This window comes from Drosophila pseudoobscura, chromosome 3 (genome assembly GCF_009870125.1).
Source record: "Drosophila pseudoobscura strain MV-25-SWS-2005 chromosome 3, UCI_Dpse_MV25, whole genome shotgun sequence".
NCBI classification, from domain to species: Eukaryota; Metazoa; Arthropoda; class Insecta; order Diptera; family Drosophilidae; genus Drosophila; species Drosophila pseudoobscura.
This window is the reverse complement of record NC_046680.1, coordinates 8,937,250-8,954,725: the sequence shown is the minus strand read 5'-3', so window position 1 is coordinate 8,954,725 and position 17,476 is coordinate 8,937,250. Positions and strand designations below refer to the sequence as shown.

The 17,476-nt window shown below is 51.4% G+C and overlaps 5 protein-coding genes across 9 annotated transcripts in view; 4 read left to right on the top strand and 1 right to left on the bottom strand.

Moving 5' to 3' along the window:
- The window catches only part of mspo (M-spondin), a 41,958-nt gene extending 40,117 nt beyond the window's left edge, over nucleotides 1-1,841 (top strand). The window contains exons 5-6 of the mRNA XM_033377808.1: nucleotides 426-890; nucleotides 970-1,841. Coding sequence (XP_033233699.1) covers nucleotides 426-890; nucleotides 970-988 — 484 coding nt within the window. The 3' untranslated portion in view covers nucleotides 989-1,841. The remainder of the gene's footprint in view (nucleotides 1-425; nucleotides 891-969) is intronic.
- A 46-nt stretch (nucleotides 1,842-1,887) lies between these two features.
- Nucleotides 1,888-5,556, bottom strand: Targ (Tarag). 5 transcript variants are annotated; one of them, XM_033377802.1, is made up of 8 exons: nucleotides 5,350-5,554; nucleotides 4,506-5,278; nucleotides 4,185-4,447; nucleotides 3,786-4,122; nucleotides 3,089-3,729; nucleotides 2,474-3,020; nucleotides 2,163-2,417; nucleotides 1,888-2,104 (listed from the first exon to the last, which is right to left on the bottom strand). In XM_033377802.1, exons 1-8 carry the CDS (start codon nucleotides 5,373-5,375, stop codon nucleotides 2,094-2,096), a joined length of 2,853 nt encoding a protein of 950 aa, XP_033233693.1. In that variant the 5' UTR covers nucleotides 5,376-5,554; the 3' UTR covers nucleotides 1,888-2,093. The 5 variants fall into 5 exon arrangements, with proteins under 5 accessions (XP_033233693.1, XP_015039522.2, XP_033233696.1 ...); XM_015184036.2 differs by having other exon boundaries at nucleotides 3,089-3,705; XM_033377805.1 differs by lacking the exons at nucleotides 4,506-5,278; nucleotides 5,350-5,554 and having other exon boundaries at nucleotides 4,181-4,322.
- A 1,852-nt stretch (nucleotides 5,557-7,408) lies between these two features.
- On the top strand, nucleotides 7,409-8,606 carry LOC4803975 (uncharacterized). The gene has a single exon (XM_001360575.4). It carries the CDS (start codon nucleotides 7,514-7,516, stop codon nucleotides 8,315-8,317), a length of 804 nt encoding a protein of 267 aa, XP_001360612.4. The 5' UTR covers nucleotides 7,409-7,513; the 3' UTR covers nucleotides 8,318-8,606.
- LOC4803974 (uncharacterized) lies at nucleotides 8,337-9,245 on the top strand. The gene has a single exon (XM_001360574.4). The coding sequence runs from the start codon at nucleotides 8,515-8,517 to the stop codon at nucleotides 9,163-9,165; it is 651 nt and encodes a 216-aa protein (XP_001360611.3). The 5' UTR covers nucleotides 8,337-8,514; the 3' UTR covers nucleotides 9,166-9,245.
- Nucleotides 9,246-14,444: 5,199 nt separating this feature from the next.
- Nucleotides 14,445-16,243, top strand: Adgf-E (Adenosine deaminase-related growth factor E). Its single transcript, XM_001360573.4, has 2 exons — nucleotides 14,445-15,520; nucleotides 15,584-16,243. The coding sequence occupies exons 1-2, from the start codon at nucleotides 14,549-14,551 to the stop codon at nucleotides 16,205-16,207; spliced, it is 1,596 nt and encodes a 531-aa protein (XP_001360610.3). The 5' UTR covers nucleotides 14,445-14,548; the 3' UTR covers nucleotides 16,208-16,243.
- The last annotated feature ends 1,233 nt before the right edge of the window (nucleotides 16,244-17,476 follow it).

Genomic DNA, 17,476 nt, shown 5'->3' with positions numbered 1-17,476 from the left:
CCAGGAAGCAACGCAGGAAGGAAGGAAGGAAGCCAGGCAGCGCCACAGAGCCAAACGTTGGAGGTTCTGTGGGTTGGGGACTGTGTCTGTCCTGGCTCTGGTTCTCTGGTTCTGTGTCTGCACGATGGCTGGCAAAAGGCAAATTTAAATTGAAATTTTCCACAGTCGATGTGCTGTAGAAATAACAGACGTGAGCACACGGCAAGAGCACCTTGATGTGTGCTTGATGTGTGCTGGCTTATGGATGTCGAAGCTCTGAGGCACATTCTTGAGAAATTGAATATCAGGAAGGCAGGCAGGCAGCCAATTATTATCCTTATTCGAATTCCATCAAGTACGAATTTACGGGGAAATAATAGACGTACTTCAAATTGCTTTTAATTAATCTCAAATCCATTCTCTCCTCTCCCCTTCCGCTCTTGCAGCTACAGCGGCGGCAACAATAGCCAGCAGCCACCGCAGTTGGGCAGCGTTGTGCCCAAGAACGATAAGCACGCCATCTTGCAGAGCATCGCCAGCAGCTATCGGCGTGCCACGGATGCCACAAATATCAACACCACCAACCTGACGGCATCTTCCGCATCTGCATCCGCATCCGCATCCGCACCACAGTCACGGTCACAGCCACAAGCAGAGCCCCAGGCCCCGGCCGTGGGCAGGGGAAATCTATCCCGTCGTCGCTCCCAGTCGCAGAGGCGTCGCGACTGCCGGGTCAGCCACTGGTCGGAGTGGACGGCCTGCAGCAAGAGCTGTGGCATTGGGGAGATGCATCGCTATCGGAAGGTCATCAAGCACGGCAAGCGGGGCGGCCGTCCGTGTCCGGCGCTACAGCAGTCCAAGTGGTGCGGCACCGAGCGCAACTGCCACGGCCCCCAGACCTACTTCAACTGGTAAGTGGAGGAGGAGGACGAGTCCGTTGGGGACCTAGTTAATATTCCATTCAAATAACTCTCCCGATCCCCGCCGCAGGTCCGACTCTGACACATGAACGAGCCCCGGAGTGGAGCAGGCGCAGGCGATATAAATATAATTTTAATTTACGGCGTAAGAATTGCTTTTTCTGTGCGAACAAGAAGAAGGAACAGCAAAGAACAGGAAGAAGGAGCAGGAGGATACCTGCCCCAAAAATGAGATTTTAATTTAAATTTAGATTACGATACGAAATTGATTTTAAAGCAGCACCAGAGCCATGACATCCCAGAGACATCACTGGAGAATCGGGGTGTATGGAGAGAGGGGAAGGGTGGATAAAGGAGAGTGGAAAACTGGAATAAATTGCATATGAAACACAGAGGAGCAAGGGGAAGACTACTGACAATATTTAACACAAAAAAAGGATTTAGACAAAGACAGGAGGCAGATGGGAGGCCGAAGGGAGGCCCAAGGATACATCAGGCCCGCAGCAGTTCGAAATTTTCAACCTATTTCTGATTTCAGCCTCATTTCGATTCGACTTTCAGTTGCTTTAGCTCTAAATAATATATGTAAAAATCAACACAAAAAAATATATGATATAAAACAAAACCAAACAAAAGAAAAAACAGTAGACGTACAAAGCATAGAAAGCAAATCAAATTAAACAACAAGCGTGAACATTTGCATATACCCAAACAAGGAAACCCAAACCAAACCGGAGAAAGCCCCAAAGAAGGAAACCAAACCAAATACAACAGCGCCACACTTCGTCACAATCGTACGGGGAAGCGGCCGTAGACCGGAGTGTATACCGGAGTGCGTACCGGAGTGTCTGGTGGTTCAGCAACTAAGCTAATATTAGACGTAAACTAAGCTAATTGATAACATTAAATGGATTGCAATAAAAGTCAACCACAAAACCGAAATCTGGCAGCGGCTAGATTTGGGTTTGGGAGTCACTGTTTCGAAATACATGGGGGGCCGTCTTGACAGCTAATACGTTTATTCCGTTCTGTGATCATTGCTCGCGAAACATAAGAGCTCTCTCAACAGTCTATAGACTCTTCTGTATCTCCAGTGACCATCTTCACCCGTAAGAGTAGTAGATATAGCTTTGAAGTGTTGTGGCTTTTATTCTTTTGACCATCACTCCTCTATAAAAAAGTCCTTGGGAACTATTAATAACGAGCTGCAAAATACAAGATTTATAAAACAAATTCCAACTCAAAATTAGTTCTCAGTCTCACCGACTGGCATCCGATTGTGCAGCCTCACCATAGTGGGCAGAAGGAGCTTCAGGCTGCCGGCCAGCATGATGCAGAAGCCGGCCATGGCGAATGCAGCCGAGTAATCTTGGGTAGCCTCCACCAGAATGCCACCCAGAGTGGTGCCAATGAAGACGCCCATGCCCATGGCCAGAGCTGTAATCCCGAAGGCATTGGTCAGCTTTGAGAGTCCCAGGTACCGCACATAGATGAGGGCCCGCAGGGTGGCGTACACAGCTAAGGGTCAAGGATCAGAGGTCAGATTTGGTCCCACATAGGCCTCCCACACCCACCTGGTGCCAAGCCATAACAAAAGCCGTACACCAACTGGAACCAGACAACATCGGAGCCACAGAAGGCGCTGAGGAACACGAAGAAGCCCCCAAAGAACATTCCTCCGCCACAGATGTAGGTAGTCCAGGCGCGCAGCTTGTAGGCCACGAAGCCGCAAGTGATGCGCATCGCAAAGTTCGTGATCCCGATCGCTGGCGCAATCAGGTTGCTATACTCTGCGGGAACCTCCGAGCGGGCCTTGGAGTAGACAAAGGGGATGTTGAAGCCCATCGGGTAGAAGAAGGCCGACGCCACCAGCACCCGGAACTCGAACGACTCCAGCAGGTGGTAGTCGAAGAGCTTGTTGAGGGCCTTCACGATCTTGTTCTGCAGCCAGTGGCGCTTGTTGATCGGCGGTCTCCTTTGCATGCGAATGCGACTGACGGATTGACCAGGTCGTTCCTCATAAGGAACCGGCGACTCCAGTCCAGAACTGTTCGGGTACTTCTTCTTTTCGTCGCTGGTGTAGCCCTGGATATGGGCTATGCCGTAGGTGGCCTTCTGGGTCTGTGTGAGGAGAGTGACAAATGGGCATTATGTCCCCGAAGGGAGGGGAGGGAAGGGGACACACTCACATGCTTGGTCGAACCCAGTAGCTGCATCTCCTTGCCCTCGAGCTGCTCCGTGCTGTGGGGCTTCTCGTAGTCGACGGGGCCCGTGTAGAAGAGATCCTCGCGCAGAATCGGATCGGTGCGGATCACTAGGTTGCGATCCTCATCAATGGGGCGCTCCTTTTCGTCCTCCTCCTTCTGCGTCCTCGTGCAGCAGGGCGAGATGCGTCGAAAGAATGGCGTTCGCTTCGGCTCCAGCTCGTACTGCTCCAGGATGGTCTGGGTGTCCAGTCTCGAGACGGAATCGCGCATAAAGTTGTGCACATAGAAGTTGCCGTAGTACTCCTCGGAGCTGGAATCCATCTGGCCCATCGGCTTGTTGAACACGCCCACCTGCGTGGGCGCCACCTCGATGTAGGCGCAGGCAATCACACATATGATAATGATCACGGACACGTGCACCCGGAGCACGTTCCGCCAGCCGATCCACGGGACCAGCCAGCTGTTGAGGAACGAGAAGACCACGATGCCGGCTCCTGCGCCGGAGCAGGAGAAGCCGCTGGCCAGCGCCCGATACCGCTCGAAGTAGTAGCCGATGATGAGCTGCGAGCTGACCCATATCATGCTCAAGGACGGTCCACCTGTGGGTTGTGGGGGGGTGGGAACTGCGGTGTTTATAGTCGGCGCTCGCACGGTATGGGAGGGGGTAAGGGCAACCTACCAATGACGCTGTAGAACATGATCAACATAGTCAGGCCCGTGCTGAAGCTTGCCGCCAGTATGGACATGGCTGAGATCACTGCTCCGGCCATGGCCACCGGCCGGAAGCCGTAGCTGTTGATCAGGGCGCTGGAGAAGGCGCCGCCCAGGAAATAGCACCCGATCTGGATGCTGGCCACGAGCACAATCCTCGAATTGTCGGCCCCGAATTCCTTGGCCATGAAGGGCAGCAGGATGCCGATGGAGAACACAATCCCGTCGACGATCAGCTGGGCCAGGAAGCTGAGGACGAGCACGACCCAGCCGTAGCCACCGTCGGGCGGTATCACCATGTAGATCTGGCAGATCGGATTGGTCGGATTACTCTCGGCGGGCCAGCAAGCCGCATTCACTCACTTACAAACACATACCCCGCGTGCAAGGTGCCGGCTGCCAGGCCCAGGCTCTCCTTCCGCTTCCGTTTGGAGAAACTGCTGGTGGACGAATCGGTCAGGTCCGTGAACTGCCCGACCATTATGTTGTCGATCGACTGTGGGACGTCTGACTCCATCTCCTCGAAGCGTCTCGAGGCGTACGATATGCGATTGTCCGGCGGCATGCGTTCCGTGCTACGGACATAGAGCGACTCCTCCGAATCATCCTCCGGCAGTGCCTTGTTGGGTCCTGCAAGAGCACAAAACCCACCCTTAGCACACGAACATGTCCTGCCTCGGCGACTTACTCTTCTTGAAGATCTTCGCCGTCTTGGTGATCAGGATCTCGTGGTCCTCAAGGTCGTAAGGCTCCGGCTCACGGCTGGTAGTGGTACTGGTGGACTCGATGTCGCTCTCTTCCACGAGAGCCTCCTCGGACTTGACGCGATCGTTGGCCTGGGTAGACGGCTTAGGCCTTCGAACAGAAGGAGTGCTGTGAGCACGGCCCTTATCGGTGCCAACCGCCGTGTCCACCAGGCGAGGCGGCGTTGGCCTCTCCGCTTGCACAAGGATGTACACTGGTTCCACGTAGGGTAGCTCGGAGATGGGTTCGACGACAGACGGAGCCGTCGGCACTCGCTGCGAATCGGCGGTGCTCACTCCGGTGTCCACCAGGCGGGGCGCTTCATGGGAATCTGATTTGACAAAGATTTGGGGCACACGTATCCACCGCTTAGACGGCTTACTCTTGGACTCAATATCCCTCCGCTCCATCGTTTTGGACTGCTGATGGGTTAAGTCCATGGAGGCTTTGGCTTTTGTCGGACTCCGACTCCGGTTTCGCTCCCTCGATGGCGGAGGCGCTTTGGGTTGTGCCACGACATTCTGTGGTACCCTGCGGCCTGACTCACCCGCATCTGGGACGTCCCGCCGCTCCCCATTCGCCGCATTGGAATTATTTTGATCCACGTTCCGTTCCTCATCGTTGGACGTCGTCTGCAGGTCCTGTGTTCCGGTCAACGTCCCCCTACTGCCGCTCTCACTTGTCCCCGGCTGCGTCTCGTCCTGTGACGTCGTTGGGCTGTCGGGTTCAGCAGCGAACGGATGGGAAGTTATTTCGACTGGCTTGTGCTCCCGGACGCACACACTCACCTACCTCGTTTACGCTCCCTACTCATTTTTCGAGTCTGGCACAGCGTTTCCCTGACATTTTTCACAAATCTCTCCCTGACTGGCTGCGTATCCGTATCCGAATCCGAGTCCGTACAGAATCCCAGTCCAAATGTCAATGCCTGAGCGCGAACTTTTCGCGGAGCTGGAAGCCGTCTACGTGTCTGGCTGTGATATGAGAAAAATTTCCCCCGCCTGCTGTGATGACTGGGGCGGGGGTGCTCTAGTTCCGTGGGATGTCGCCGAGCATTAGCTTCACTCGGTTACCAAATGCTGTCCTGGCTGCTGCCACACGCACGTGACAGGCAGTCTGCCCCCACCTCCCCCCTCCAGAAGCTCCACTCCACTGGAAGTTGGTTTTACTGTTATATTGCTCGTTCTGTTACTTTTTGTCCCCATCCCGGACCCGGACCGAGTCCAATCTCAATCGCAGTCCTCTGGGACTGGATCGTATTCCCCCTCGCGGTTCCCGTTCCAGTTGCCTGTTTATTTTGGAGCAAAACAAAATTGCATCAGTGCAATTTCATTGATTGCAAGTAAATGAAATCATTCCGTAGTCGTCTCACTGCCAACTTTCAGAAGAGCAGGACACAGCACAGCCCCCGGAGTGCATTTGTGCTTTAAGGGGGGAACTGCAACATTTTGGGGCACGGAACGAGCAAGATAGTTCCAAAGAGAGTTCTCTCTCTCTCTCTCTCTCTCTCGCCTGCCAGTTACTCAAGTCAGTCGCTCAAAAGCCACACTGAAGTCAAGAAGGAGTGGAATACCGTGCCCATTTCCGGAATTTGTTTGCCGAACAATCGATACAGCTATCTTAAGCGAATAGTCTAGAGGATGCCATCACTGAATTTGTATGAGAAAAAAACTTTACGCAAAAGATGTGACAGATAGATCCCTTGCCCCAGTTGAATATTCCCGCAGGACTGTAGAAAATTTGAGATGAAATTGAATGGAAAGGGTAATGGCCATGAAAGGTGCTCCAAGAATGGTGCTTTTAATGAATCGCCTCAATCGCCATTCAGAGCTCCCCTCCATCGCAAAACCGAAGCCTCTCTGAAGTGAATCAAAGCCCCGGCTACTCGAAAACTCCTCAAAAATGCACTAATTAATTAGCGTACGCTTTTTAACAACCAGCGGCCGCTGTGTGCTGCACTCTTGGCCACTCTTGGGGCCCAGTCCCCGCCCCTTTCGCGGCGTCCACTTGAGGGGCAGCTGCCCTCTGTTTTCACAACAACTCTATGCGGAAATTGTTTTTTCAAAAGGTTCGCTCGTACGTGCTGGCTTTTTTATGGCCATCGCGCTTTGTTTTCTCCCCCCCTCACCATTTTTGGTTGTTGTTGAGATTGGGATTGGATCTGAAGCGGATGCAGGGCAGAGGCTGTGGTTGGGGTGGAGGTTGGGATAGCGCCTTGAAATCGAAACGCCAGAAAGATTGCGCTGCCAAATTGTTAACAGCAATTGACCCAATTTTATGGAGGGGCCCTCATGCATGGCCGACCAGTGCACTGGCTGCCCGGACTCCAATAAAAATATCGGCGTAAAAGCGAAAACGGCCCTGAGAGCTTCAGAGGTTTTCGGGAGGATTGCCCCCCAGCTTTTTGTTTTCTTTTTTTTTCCGTTCCGATCTGTCGTTTCGCCGCTGCGCTCTGTTTGCATTAAACAGGCAGCCAGGAGGTTGAAAGGGGGAGGGGGCTTGGCCATGTCTATTTTTTCTTTATTACGAATGCTGTTGTTCGGATTGGGGGGGTGCCCGCTAAGGGCACAGCAGCGAGGCATTCAACAAAACGAACGGGAACGTGAATCAACAAGGAAAATCCATTTGGGGCCGAGGGGCTCTCAATTGTCAAGGCTATCGCGAGTCCGACCAGCAAAACTATGGCCAAACATTAAGTGTATCCTTGCAGCCGCTCGCCCGCTACGGATACTGAGGATACAACTCTGTGTTTCAAGGAAAAGGAATTCCATCAGAGTTTGCCACTTGAATCATAGGTATTTCAGTTGGTATATCCAACTCCCAAAGGGAACGGAGACTCCACACTATCAGGCTACCTCTGAAAGATACTTTCAACACCACGAATCCCCACAACACTTGAAATTTGTTACTGTTCCGGCTCCGCTGTCTAAATTCTCGTGCGTAGACCTCGTCATGTTCGCCAACGCGCTGCCCATCCGTGCCAAAATCCTCCGTGAAATGTCCTACTTGAGACGGAGCCTGCTCGACAGCACGCTCAGGCGCCGGATAATCCCTATGGCTGGGTGGAGCAGCAACAGCACCGACGATTGGGAGCCGATTCCGTGCCATTATCGTGTGACCAATAACCCTGTGTGTCGTCCCGTTGCCGTGAGCCGACCCAAGTACTTTCGGCGGCCGGAGAACTGCAGGACGGACGAGGAGCTGGCCGAAGAGCCACGTAGCTCTCTGGGAGTGTATTCGCGGTGCAACATTCCGTACAGACCCCAGACCAAGTGCATGAGCTCGTGCGGGGAGCGCATCGACAAGACCATGTACCGGCCGAGTCGTAGCCTGCACCGCGTCTACCAGCAGCACTGGGTGGAGGAGAAACGCTACCGGAAACCGCGACGCAGATGCCGTATCGTTCCGGCGGAAGTATCGATGCGGCTTCCAGGGAAGAAGTGCGACGAACTGCCCAAGAAGGTTTGCCACGTCTACGCTCGCATCAAATGCCCGAAGCTGGCTGACTTCATACACCGAAGGTGTCCGAGGGTGAGGATGTGCCACTGTAAGCCCGTGGCCGGCAACACCAGCTGCCTTCGCGGCCCCAAGCACAGCAAACGCCAGCGTCGCCGCACCCAGTATCCCAGTTACTCCGAGTGCTTCTCCGAGACGAATGCAGCGAGGCCCTGTGAGTGTCGCTGCTTGGCGGTCCCACCACTCTGCGATATGTTCAGCTTCGCCAGGGACCAGCGACGACCTCAGAACAACATTTAAGGGACAGGACATCACTCAGAAGCGAACCAAGTATGCCTCGCCGAACAGCTCCTAGGCCTCGATTGGGGATGGGGATCCGGCTCCGGCTCCTGCTCAGTCCGATCGTGTCGTTTGGGTCGTGAACACCTAACAAATTATCGTGTTCGTTTGTTCCGTAGTCGGCTTCTTTTGGCTTCCGTTCGAAATTCCTGTTTGTGATGAAACTTCTCCGAGGCCTTGTGGGTCGGCTGGTGGCCATGCCCCAGTGCACGGTGTCCGTACTGAGTAGGTCGCTTACCACCGAACAGAAGATGAAAGCCCGGCGCATAAAGTACACGTGCCCGCCCAGGAGCACGCCGACCGTGTGCGACGAAGATCCTTGTGACGGCCCCCCGCCCCGAGACCTCACCGAGTACCGGCCCAGCGACAAGGCCCTACGGAGGTACCAGCGCACCTGGCGGGAGAGCTATCCCGTGCCGCAGCCTCACTTCCGGAAGAAGAAGATCTATCCGACGCAAGCGAAACGATCCCGCGGCACGATGAACAAGCCCCAGACGGCGTGCAAGCCGGACGTGCCCGAGCACACCGGAGCCCGCGTCAAGCCAGAACAGCTGATGGACGTTCAGAGGATCGGCGTCATGCCCTGCTGCAAGTTTTCTTTTATCCACTGTCGACTTGTGAGGAACCCTCCCTCGTGCAACCTACACTTCCGGCCTTCGTGCTGCACGAAGCGACCCACGAAGTACCCGAGCTTCTCGGAGTGTCGCAAGCCCGAGCTCCAGGAGCCGCTTCCGTTCTGCGAGTGCGTCAAGAAACCCTCGATCTGCGATATGTGGGCCTACTATCGCCGCAGATACAGGGGCTGGTGAAGCTGAACAACTGCCCGGATCGCAAACAGAGGAGGAGTATTTTGGTAAACTTTTAAATAAAGCCCTTTTTGTTCCCTTTGCCCCTTTGTCTTAAATTGCGATGGTATCGTGCGCGGGGTGCCTGAATTCTAGAACGTTTTGGAACAGATTTCTCTCGGCTGGTACTTGTCTTTTCCTCAGACTCACTTGCTTTTAGTTTTTTGCTCAGTTTTCCTTAAATGTTTTATTTAAAACTGCGAAATGCGAATGGGAGTAAACTGCTGATTCCGCTTGATGGTTAATTCCTGGTCGTCAGCGAAATCCCTGTATCCTGCTGTATCCTGGCACACCCTCTGCAGCTCTTCATTCTTTCTCCCTGCAGCTCTTCAGCTGGAGTGCTCTGCCGTGCAATTCCTAAAAGGGATTTGCATGCCGCTGAGATGTTTATCGTAAATTGTTGCCGTCGTCGTCTTTCCTGTCCTTTCCTTTCCCGGCGGCGGCCCTGTCGTCTGGCGGCGTACAAATGTCAACGGCACAAAGCTCTGACGTTTACATTGAAAGTCACTTTGGGTGCCAGACAGAGATGGAGACAGACGGAGACACACAACAAAGGCAGACGACAGTGCGGAAAAGAGACGCAAAGAGAGACGCAAACAGAGCCAGAGACGGGAGGGAGCGATGGGCCAATGAAACGCGCCAACAAAATGCAATGAATTTTTATTTAAATGCAAATGTTTACCCTCCCCTCTGCTGCACCTCGCCTCAGCTCTACTCCAAGGAAGTGTTTAATTGTTGAGCAGAGCAGAGGAAATGGAACCGAAAACACCCCACGTATAGAGCCGAGAATTTGCCAAACATTTTCCCCTATTGCTGTTTGGGTAAAAAGTATGCCCTGGAGTGACATTTAGCACAAATGAAATGTATGGCTAAAAAGTTGTCTATTTTTGTGCCCAAACAAATAATTTTATTATAAAAGTTCTTCGTGTTTTTTGTTTTTTATCCCCATGAATGGTGCTTGTTTGTGTCGGCTCGTGGCTTTTGTTGAGTAATAGATACCCATGCTTGTGTGTGTGTGTGTGTGGGGGGGGGGGGTGTGTGTTGGAGCATGTGTTGTGTGGAATGTTAAGTGAGATATATGTCACCAGGAATTGTGCTGAAAGGACAGACAAAGAGCTTGCCGAAGGGATGCGAATTGTGTTTACTCTATGGAAATGTGGCCATAGACCATTTAAAAGCTCTTCCTAAAAGAGAAGCCAAAGCATTGGTGCAAAGGAGACAGATATAAGACTCACAAGCAGAGAATGCGTGCAGGGGAGAGCGAGCTTAGAGAAACGTATATCAGAAGAGAGCGAGCTTAGTCCATAACGAAAGCTTGCGGAAAAGATCTCTCATGAGAGCTTACAGAGTTGAAGATTCTTCTCCCAATTGTCGCATAGACTTTGCTTATTCCCTCCTCCCATCAATCCCTCATTCCCTCCTCCCATATCCCACTCGTACTCATACATTTCTTGTATGTAGATTACTTATGATAAGGTTTTACGACTCTGAAGCCCAGTTGCTCGCCGGCTTAAAAGCTTTTTGCGGTACGGTTATGCAGAAGAATTTGGTGGAGCAGCGGCACGAGCTGGAGCTCAGCGGTCGGTCCAGCTAGGGCCTTAGGCGGGGCCAACGACAGCAAACAAACAAATTTAGTTATGGACCAACAAAGTTGCCATGCCTTTTTGCTTTACAGCTTGGCCAATTAGTTGGACGACAAGGACGAGGCGAGGACGAGGACTAGGATGATGCTGCCACTGCTGCTGGCGTCTTAATTGCACGTGCACTTTTAATGCAAGCTCTGTGCAACCGCATGCCCCTTCCGCTGTAAACGTACATATATGTGGCAGTGGCAGCAGCACCCACACATAACCATAAATGTAAAATGCCACGGGTGCTCCCTCCCATGCTCTCCCTCCTCCTTTTTCCACTGCTGTTTATACACTTTGTTGGCTCCGTGTCCGGCTCTAAATGCCTGTTTCCCAGCTTGCTAGATTGTTAATATTATTTTATAATTTCTTTTTATTACTCTTATGGCTGCCCCATGCCCCATGCTCCACTCCATGGCAATGGCAATGGCAATGGCCGTAGAGTGCCGTAAACATGTACAGATCTTGGGGCCACCATTTGGCTAGTCAAAGTGTGGCCATTAAATGTTAAGCAGGCAATGCCCACAAAACGCTATATGGCCGGTGTGAGGGGTCAAGTGCGCAGGGGGGGTGGCTTTTAACATTCAGAAATTGAGCCATTTAACCCCGAGAACTAAGGAAGTACCTGGCAATTAAGTATTGCCGAGTGTTAGGGAATTTTAAAAGAACCAACTAGGATGGGGATCCGCAAATGCACCTTGCCTGATTTTCTTGGACTTCTTGGACTTGGTTAGAATATCTTTCTATGTCCTCTGTCTGTTCACAAAATTATAAGAAATAGTTCACTCTTCTAAAAATAAGACAGTCTTATCGGATAAGTATATTTGTACTTTAAAAATCGCGATGGAAAACCTCTTGCAGCAGCACTAAAGTCTGGCACTGTATATCCTTAAAAACTATAAGGATGATGACTGAGTACGGATTCGCACCTAATATTCTGACAGTGTACGTGTCTGTAGGGTCGTCATTCAGCAGAGGAGCAGTAAATACAAGCTGCTGTTCCCCCCCTCCCAGCCATCCTGCCTGCCTCCTGCCACAGTTGACATTTATTGGAGACGCGATTCTATTGACATAATTCGAATAGGCAACAACGTGCCACGCAATTGAAATGCCTCAAAATGCAAATTGCCTCAGTGGCTTCAGTAAGCAGGGCAGGGCGGAGCAGGGCAGGGCTTTGAAGACAAATCAATTTGATGAAATACCAAAAGTAGAATGAAACACACAAAGGAAGAAGTAGACACAGACGCAGGACCTGACAGTGTGTGTGGGGGCGCCCATTTTCGGGCATTGTGCGAATGACAATGGGAAGAGATAAAAACGACAGCCACAAGCCGCGGATGAGCATTGTATCAGCTCCAGGGGGTAGGAGGGAACACTGGGACAGTAGTGAGTGGCGTTTTGTGGCAAAGAGTTTAAACAGCTGTTGTCAAGCAACGGACCCCGGACGACTCCGAGCTCCGGACTATGGCTTATCGCCAGCATTTTGACGACTGGCGGCAGTCGGTTTAATTATGGCATTTAATTCCGAGTCCATTGTTTGGCCATCTCGGCCGGAGGACAAAAACATGCAACAGTTTTTGTTGCCGCCAGTCCCTGTTACCAGGCGGAAGTACATTTGTCCTCGTCCGGCCGACTGCATATCCCGGAAGTTTTAGCACACACACACATGACTGTCCTTGGCAATCCATGGAGAGAGATATACAGATACAGATACAAATACAGATAGAGAGGGAGCCCTGATAATGAAGCCATTTTTGGAGACTGGACCCCGCTTTAAAATGCCGTTTATGAAACATGTGCCGGCATTTATGCATATTAAATTAGCCAGCTTAGGCGGCAAAATAAACAGGCCAGAGGCTTGCCACCGAACCCTTTTTTATGGCCTGCCAGAACTGTGTCTTATTCGCACACATTCCGCTTAATATTCAGAGGCTCAGCTGGCTCAGACCCTGCGCGCCTGCCACATATACATATGCATATACATATGTATACGGAAAGTGGAAAGAGCAACAGAACGGTATTATAGTTGTTTGGGGGCAACTTAAAAACGCATGTTGAAAGTTTTCAAGTGTGAATTGCTCTTCATTTTGGCCAACAGACCGACGCCCGGCCCGAACGCACGAAGGAGGAGGAAGGCCGCTTGCTGCCGCCTTTCGTTGCCTACTTTTGTGCGCCAGCGTACATCTGGATCTGTGTGGGTGTGTGTGTGTCTTTATGGCCGCATGGTATGGGTGTAACAAAAAGAAACATAAAATAAAATGGCAACGGCAGAGATGTTTTATAAAAATTTATATGAGCATAATTTGTAAATGCAAAAAGGAGCAAAAAAACAACACACATCACATCTGAAAAGGAAAGGAATGGAAAATGAAAAGATGGAAAAAGAGATGTAACCAACGCCTTTTCTAGGGCGTGGTGCCTGTGCACGGCGATGAGGAGGCGGGCAAAGAAAACTGAAAATGGTCTTTAGATGTAGATGTAGGAATGAACACATATTTCCACAGAGAGAGAGAGAGAGGGCAGGTCCATTCGGATGGCCAGAGATGGAGGTGGAATGGGAATTCCCTGGGAATTGGAATGCTGGAAATTTAAGAAATATTTTAGTTAATATCCGACCCCATGTCCATAGTCGTTGCCACAGCCCTGATGCAGATAGAAATGCATGGAAATATGGAATCGATAGCATCTAAGGCATAGCATAAGGAAATCTCTTGGACCCATAAATACCCTTTAAACTCTGATCTGAAGGGATGAAAAGTAATTAAGGAGCACTCTTTCAGGCACTCATACTCTTATATTCTGGTTGGGATTGACAGCTCCCTGGCTTGTGGCTTGTGGCATTTGGCATGCGGCAGTCAATTAAGATGCAAATTGTTTTTGCATAAAATCAAATTTCGTTTTCCGGCAAACAACCAAAGGAATATCAGCTTGCAACTTGTCGTGTGCCTCTGCTGCTGCTTCTGTTGTTGCACCAACAAACAAGGTGGGGCAGAGAGGGTGGTGGCATCAAGAACAACACCGAACATTGGCAAATGCTTAAATGTCGTTCAAGTTTTCGAGTTAAGTGCACTCCATATGCAATCGACACATGTGTGCAACAAAACTCGTTAACACTTGAAAAGTTTCCATGGGCCTTGGGGCATCTCTGTTCCCGACGAAGACGTGCCCCCGACAAGAGACGTCTTTGTGTGTATGTGTAAGTAATGTAATGCTCCTGAAAAAACACTTAAGCAGAATATCCAGAGTATGTATGTATGTGTGCTCCAGCCAAGCGAATTCCCACAGTTCAGAGTGGTTCATCCATTTTGATGGTAGCACCAATCATGGATGGGGCCGGGGCAGGGAGCTGTGCTGTGGTGCTGTGTGGCCTTTGGGCATCATATATTCGAGGCAAACAGCCCCACATGATTGACAAGTGGATGGTGCAAGAAAAACACTATCTGGAGAGCCCTGCCTCCCAGTAACCCAATACAGCGATACTGAGAGCTCCCCAGGCGGGGGAATGCTTTAAGATGCAATTAAATGGAAACATTTTTGGTCCTGCGATCAGCAGTAGGTTCCACAGAGACTTCCCAACTTGCAATCAATGAAGATTATTCAATCAAAATGTATGTGTTTTGCTGGCTCTCAAAATTGACTTTTCAGTTTGTTAAATACTCTAGAAAATTCCCTGAAAATATTCACACCCCTAGAAGTGCTATAGTCCTTTAGATAGCAGGATGTCAGGCCTGTTTCGGCCACCAAGGATTGCCGGATCGATGCGTCTATTTCACGATATCACGGATATCCTGTCGTTGCGGGAGATAATTGGAGCCACGAACCTGCGGAAGAGAACGCCCGAGGAGTACCGAATACTGCGCGACATTGTCACCTCCTTCGAGCGGTACCGGGGAGTGGGCAACGACATCCAGCTGACGCTGCAGGAGCGGGCTGCCAACGAGGTGATCATGTGCGAGAAGAAGAGGGAGTACCAGAAGGGCATCCTGGACCCCAGCAAGTTCGCACCGGGCCGCCACATCTTCCAGGTGCTGCACAAGATCCGCAGGTCTCCGCTCTTCAATATACTGACCAAGATGCCCAAGGGGGGGGCCCTCAAGGTGCACGACACCTCGTTGTGCAGCACGGACTACCTCATCCAGCTGATGTACAAGGAGCACCTCTGGGTGTGCACCATCGACGAGGGATGTTGCGTGGTTGAGTTCCGGTTCGCCGAGCAGAAGCCCACGAAGGGCCTTCACCCGGAGGGCCAGTGGGAGCCGATCGAGCAGCTCCGTGAGCGGCGCGGCGAGGAGAACCTCAACAACTACCTGCGGCGACGCTTCAGCATGTATCAAAAGGAGAGCTTCGAGAACAACGCTGAGGCCTGGCGCCACATGATGGGAATCTTCGATCTGCTGGACGGCCTCATCCAGTATGCCCCCGTCTGGGCCGAGTACTACTACCAGGCCCTCAAGGAGTTCCACGCGGACGGGGTGCAGTACATGGAGGTGCGGACCACGATGCCCCAGCTGTACTGCCTGGACGGACAGAAGCTGCCGGTGCGCGAGACCGTCCAAATCTACCAGGACGTGATGAAACTTTTCAGGAAGGACTACCCGGACTTTATCGGCGCGAAGCTCATCTACGCCCCGCTGCGGCATGTCCAGCCGGAGGTCGTCGGACAGTATGTCAAGCAATGCACCGAGCTAAATGTGAGAGACAGCGAGAGAGCCTGTATTCTGTGTTCTGTACTCCGTATTTCTTTGCCTTTACAGAAAGAGTTCCCCGGCTTTGTGATTGGATTCGATCTGGTGGGCCAGGAGGATGTCGGCCATCCGCTGAGCCAATTCGTCGAGGAGCTGATCAAGCTGCCCGACAACATCAACTTTTACTTCCACGCCGGACAGACGAACTGGTACGGCTCCCACGTGGACGAGAACCTGATCGACGCCATAATGCTGGGCACGAAGCGGATCGGACACGGGTACACGATCACCAAGCACCCGCTGCTGATGCAGCTGGCCAAGTACATGAACATCGCCCTCGAGGTGTGCCCCGTCTCCAACCAGGTGTTGCAGCTGGGCTCCGACTACCGCAACCATCCGGCGGCCACGCTGATCGCCGAGAACGTGCCGCTGGTCATCTGCTCGGGCAGTCCCGCCTTATGGTGCGCCTCGCCGCTCTCGCACGACTTCTACATGGCCTTCCTGGGCATCGCGCCCATGAATGCCGACCTCAAGTTCCTCAAGCGCATTGCCAAGAACTCGATCCGGTACAGTGCGCTCAAGGACGAGGCCAAGGCCAAGGCCATGGAGAAGTGGAAGAAGAACTGGGAGGCGTGGATCGACGATGTTGTCAAGAACAAAGACAAGACTCTCCAACAGACCCCAGCCAAGTGAATAAAGTCCAGGAACTGAAGTTTGTATGCCGCATAATCTTATGTTTAATTCTATGAAGGATCATTTTGAATACACCTACTGCTATGGGATGCCCATGCCCATTTGTGGTTGACCCCTTTTGTCTCACAAACTATCCGCCGTAAGCCGCTTAGCCACACTATTGGCCATACCTAAAGCACACAAGGGCTTATCCAATTACGTAAAGTGCCGCCTTCTCTCCTTCCCCATACTTCATGGGGGTGTTGGCTCTTCCCTTTATGCCATACCTGATGGAAATGGCGCCTGCAATGACGCAACCTTGCCTCGCGGAGCACAAAACTTTCGCCCTCACGCACTGAGCCTGGCTCCCCGTGGCCAAAACGGAAATCGCCGGGATATACCAGGAACCTGGCTGGAGTCTCGACTGGAGCTGCACTTCCAGCCACGGCGCAAATTGTTTGAGTTTCCGCTTCGTGATTATTTCGGTCAGAGGCAGAGGCAGAGACAGAGACAGAGGCAAACCAATAAGTTTCTGCCCCAAGTTTTTATTGCATACTTCGTGGAAGAGAGGGAAAGAGAGGCAGGGTGAATAGTGGGTGGTAGTTCCGGAGGGAGGGTCATGCAAATGTCACAGACACAAACACTTCCGCCTGGCTTTGGCTTCAGCTCTTACGAGTATTCTTGAGGCATGTTTCATATCGTTTGCTGCCGGCACTAATTTCATTGACTTCCATTTCCCCCCCTCACACACACACACACACACACACACACGCACACATGGAAAAGTTGCGGGCACGCACTTGACTGTGGGGGAAAGTCTTTTCCTTCGATGCGATCGAGAAAAGAAACTTTTTGTCTTGCCTTGTCTTGCCATTGCTTATAATTAAAAACTTTATTATTTGTCAAACTTTGCCCGCAGCTGTTGCACATTTGGGAGTCCCAGAGAGAGGGGAGAGAAACCAAAGAGACAAGACTTGTTCCTTGTTTGTGTGGCTTATGTCCTGCGATTTGGATCGGATATTTGTAAAATACTTCAAGATAAGAGTGTTTAAATATCATCTAAACATACCTATAAAACTATATATATTCCGGATACGTCCTATACCTAGTATATTCGTCAATTGATCGGATTACTCCGGTCAAACGTATAGACGTTTCTGAAGCATAAAAAAAGGCGGTATTTTTTTGGATTTTCTACCCATAAGAAATACAAGGGTATACAGCCGTTTGCCAAGTTTTTCCCTTCAGCCCACACACAAAAATATTATCAACAATTATCGAAAAAGTTAC

Coding starts and splice junctions, on each gene's coding strand:
- Adgf-E (XM_001360573.4), top strand. CDS start 14,549: ATGTCAGGCCTGTTTCGGCCACCAAGGATTGCCGGATCGATGCGTCTA. Junction 15,521..15,583: donor AGCAATGCACCGAGCTAAAT/GTGAGAGACAGC, acceptor TTGCCTTTACAG/AAAGAGTTCCCCGGCTTTGT.
- Targ (XM_033377802.1), bottom strand. CDS start 5,375: ATGAGTAGGGAGCGTAAACGAGGTAG. Junction 5,279..5,349: donor AGGGAGCGTAAACGAGGTAG/GTGAGTGTGTGC, acceptor TGAACCCGACAG/CCCAACGACGTCACAGGACG. Junction 3,730..3,785: donor CATGTTCTACAGCGTCATTG/GTAGGTTGCCCT, acceptor TAAACACCGCAG/TTCCCACCCCCCCACAACCC.
- LOC4803975 (XM_001360575.4), top strand. CDS start 7,514: ATGTTCGCCAACGCGCTGCCCATCCGTGCCAAAATCCTCCGTGAAATG.
- LOC4803974 (XM_001360574.4), top strand. CDS start 8,515: ATGAAACTTCTCCGAGGCCTTGTGGGTCGGCTGGTGGCCATGCCCCAG.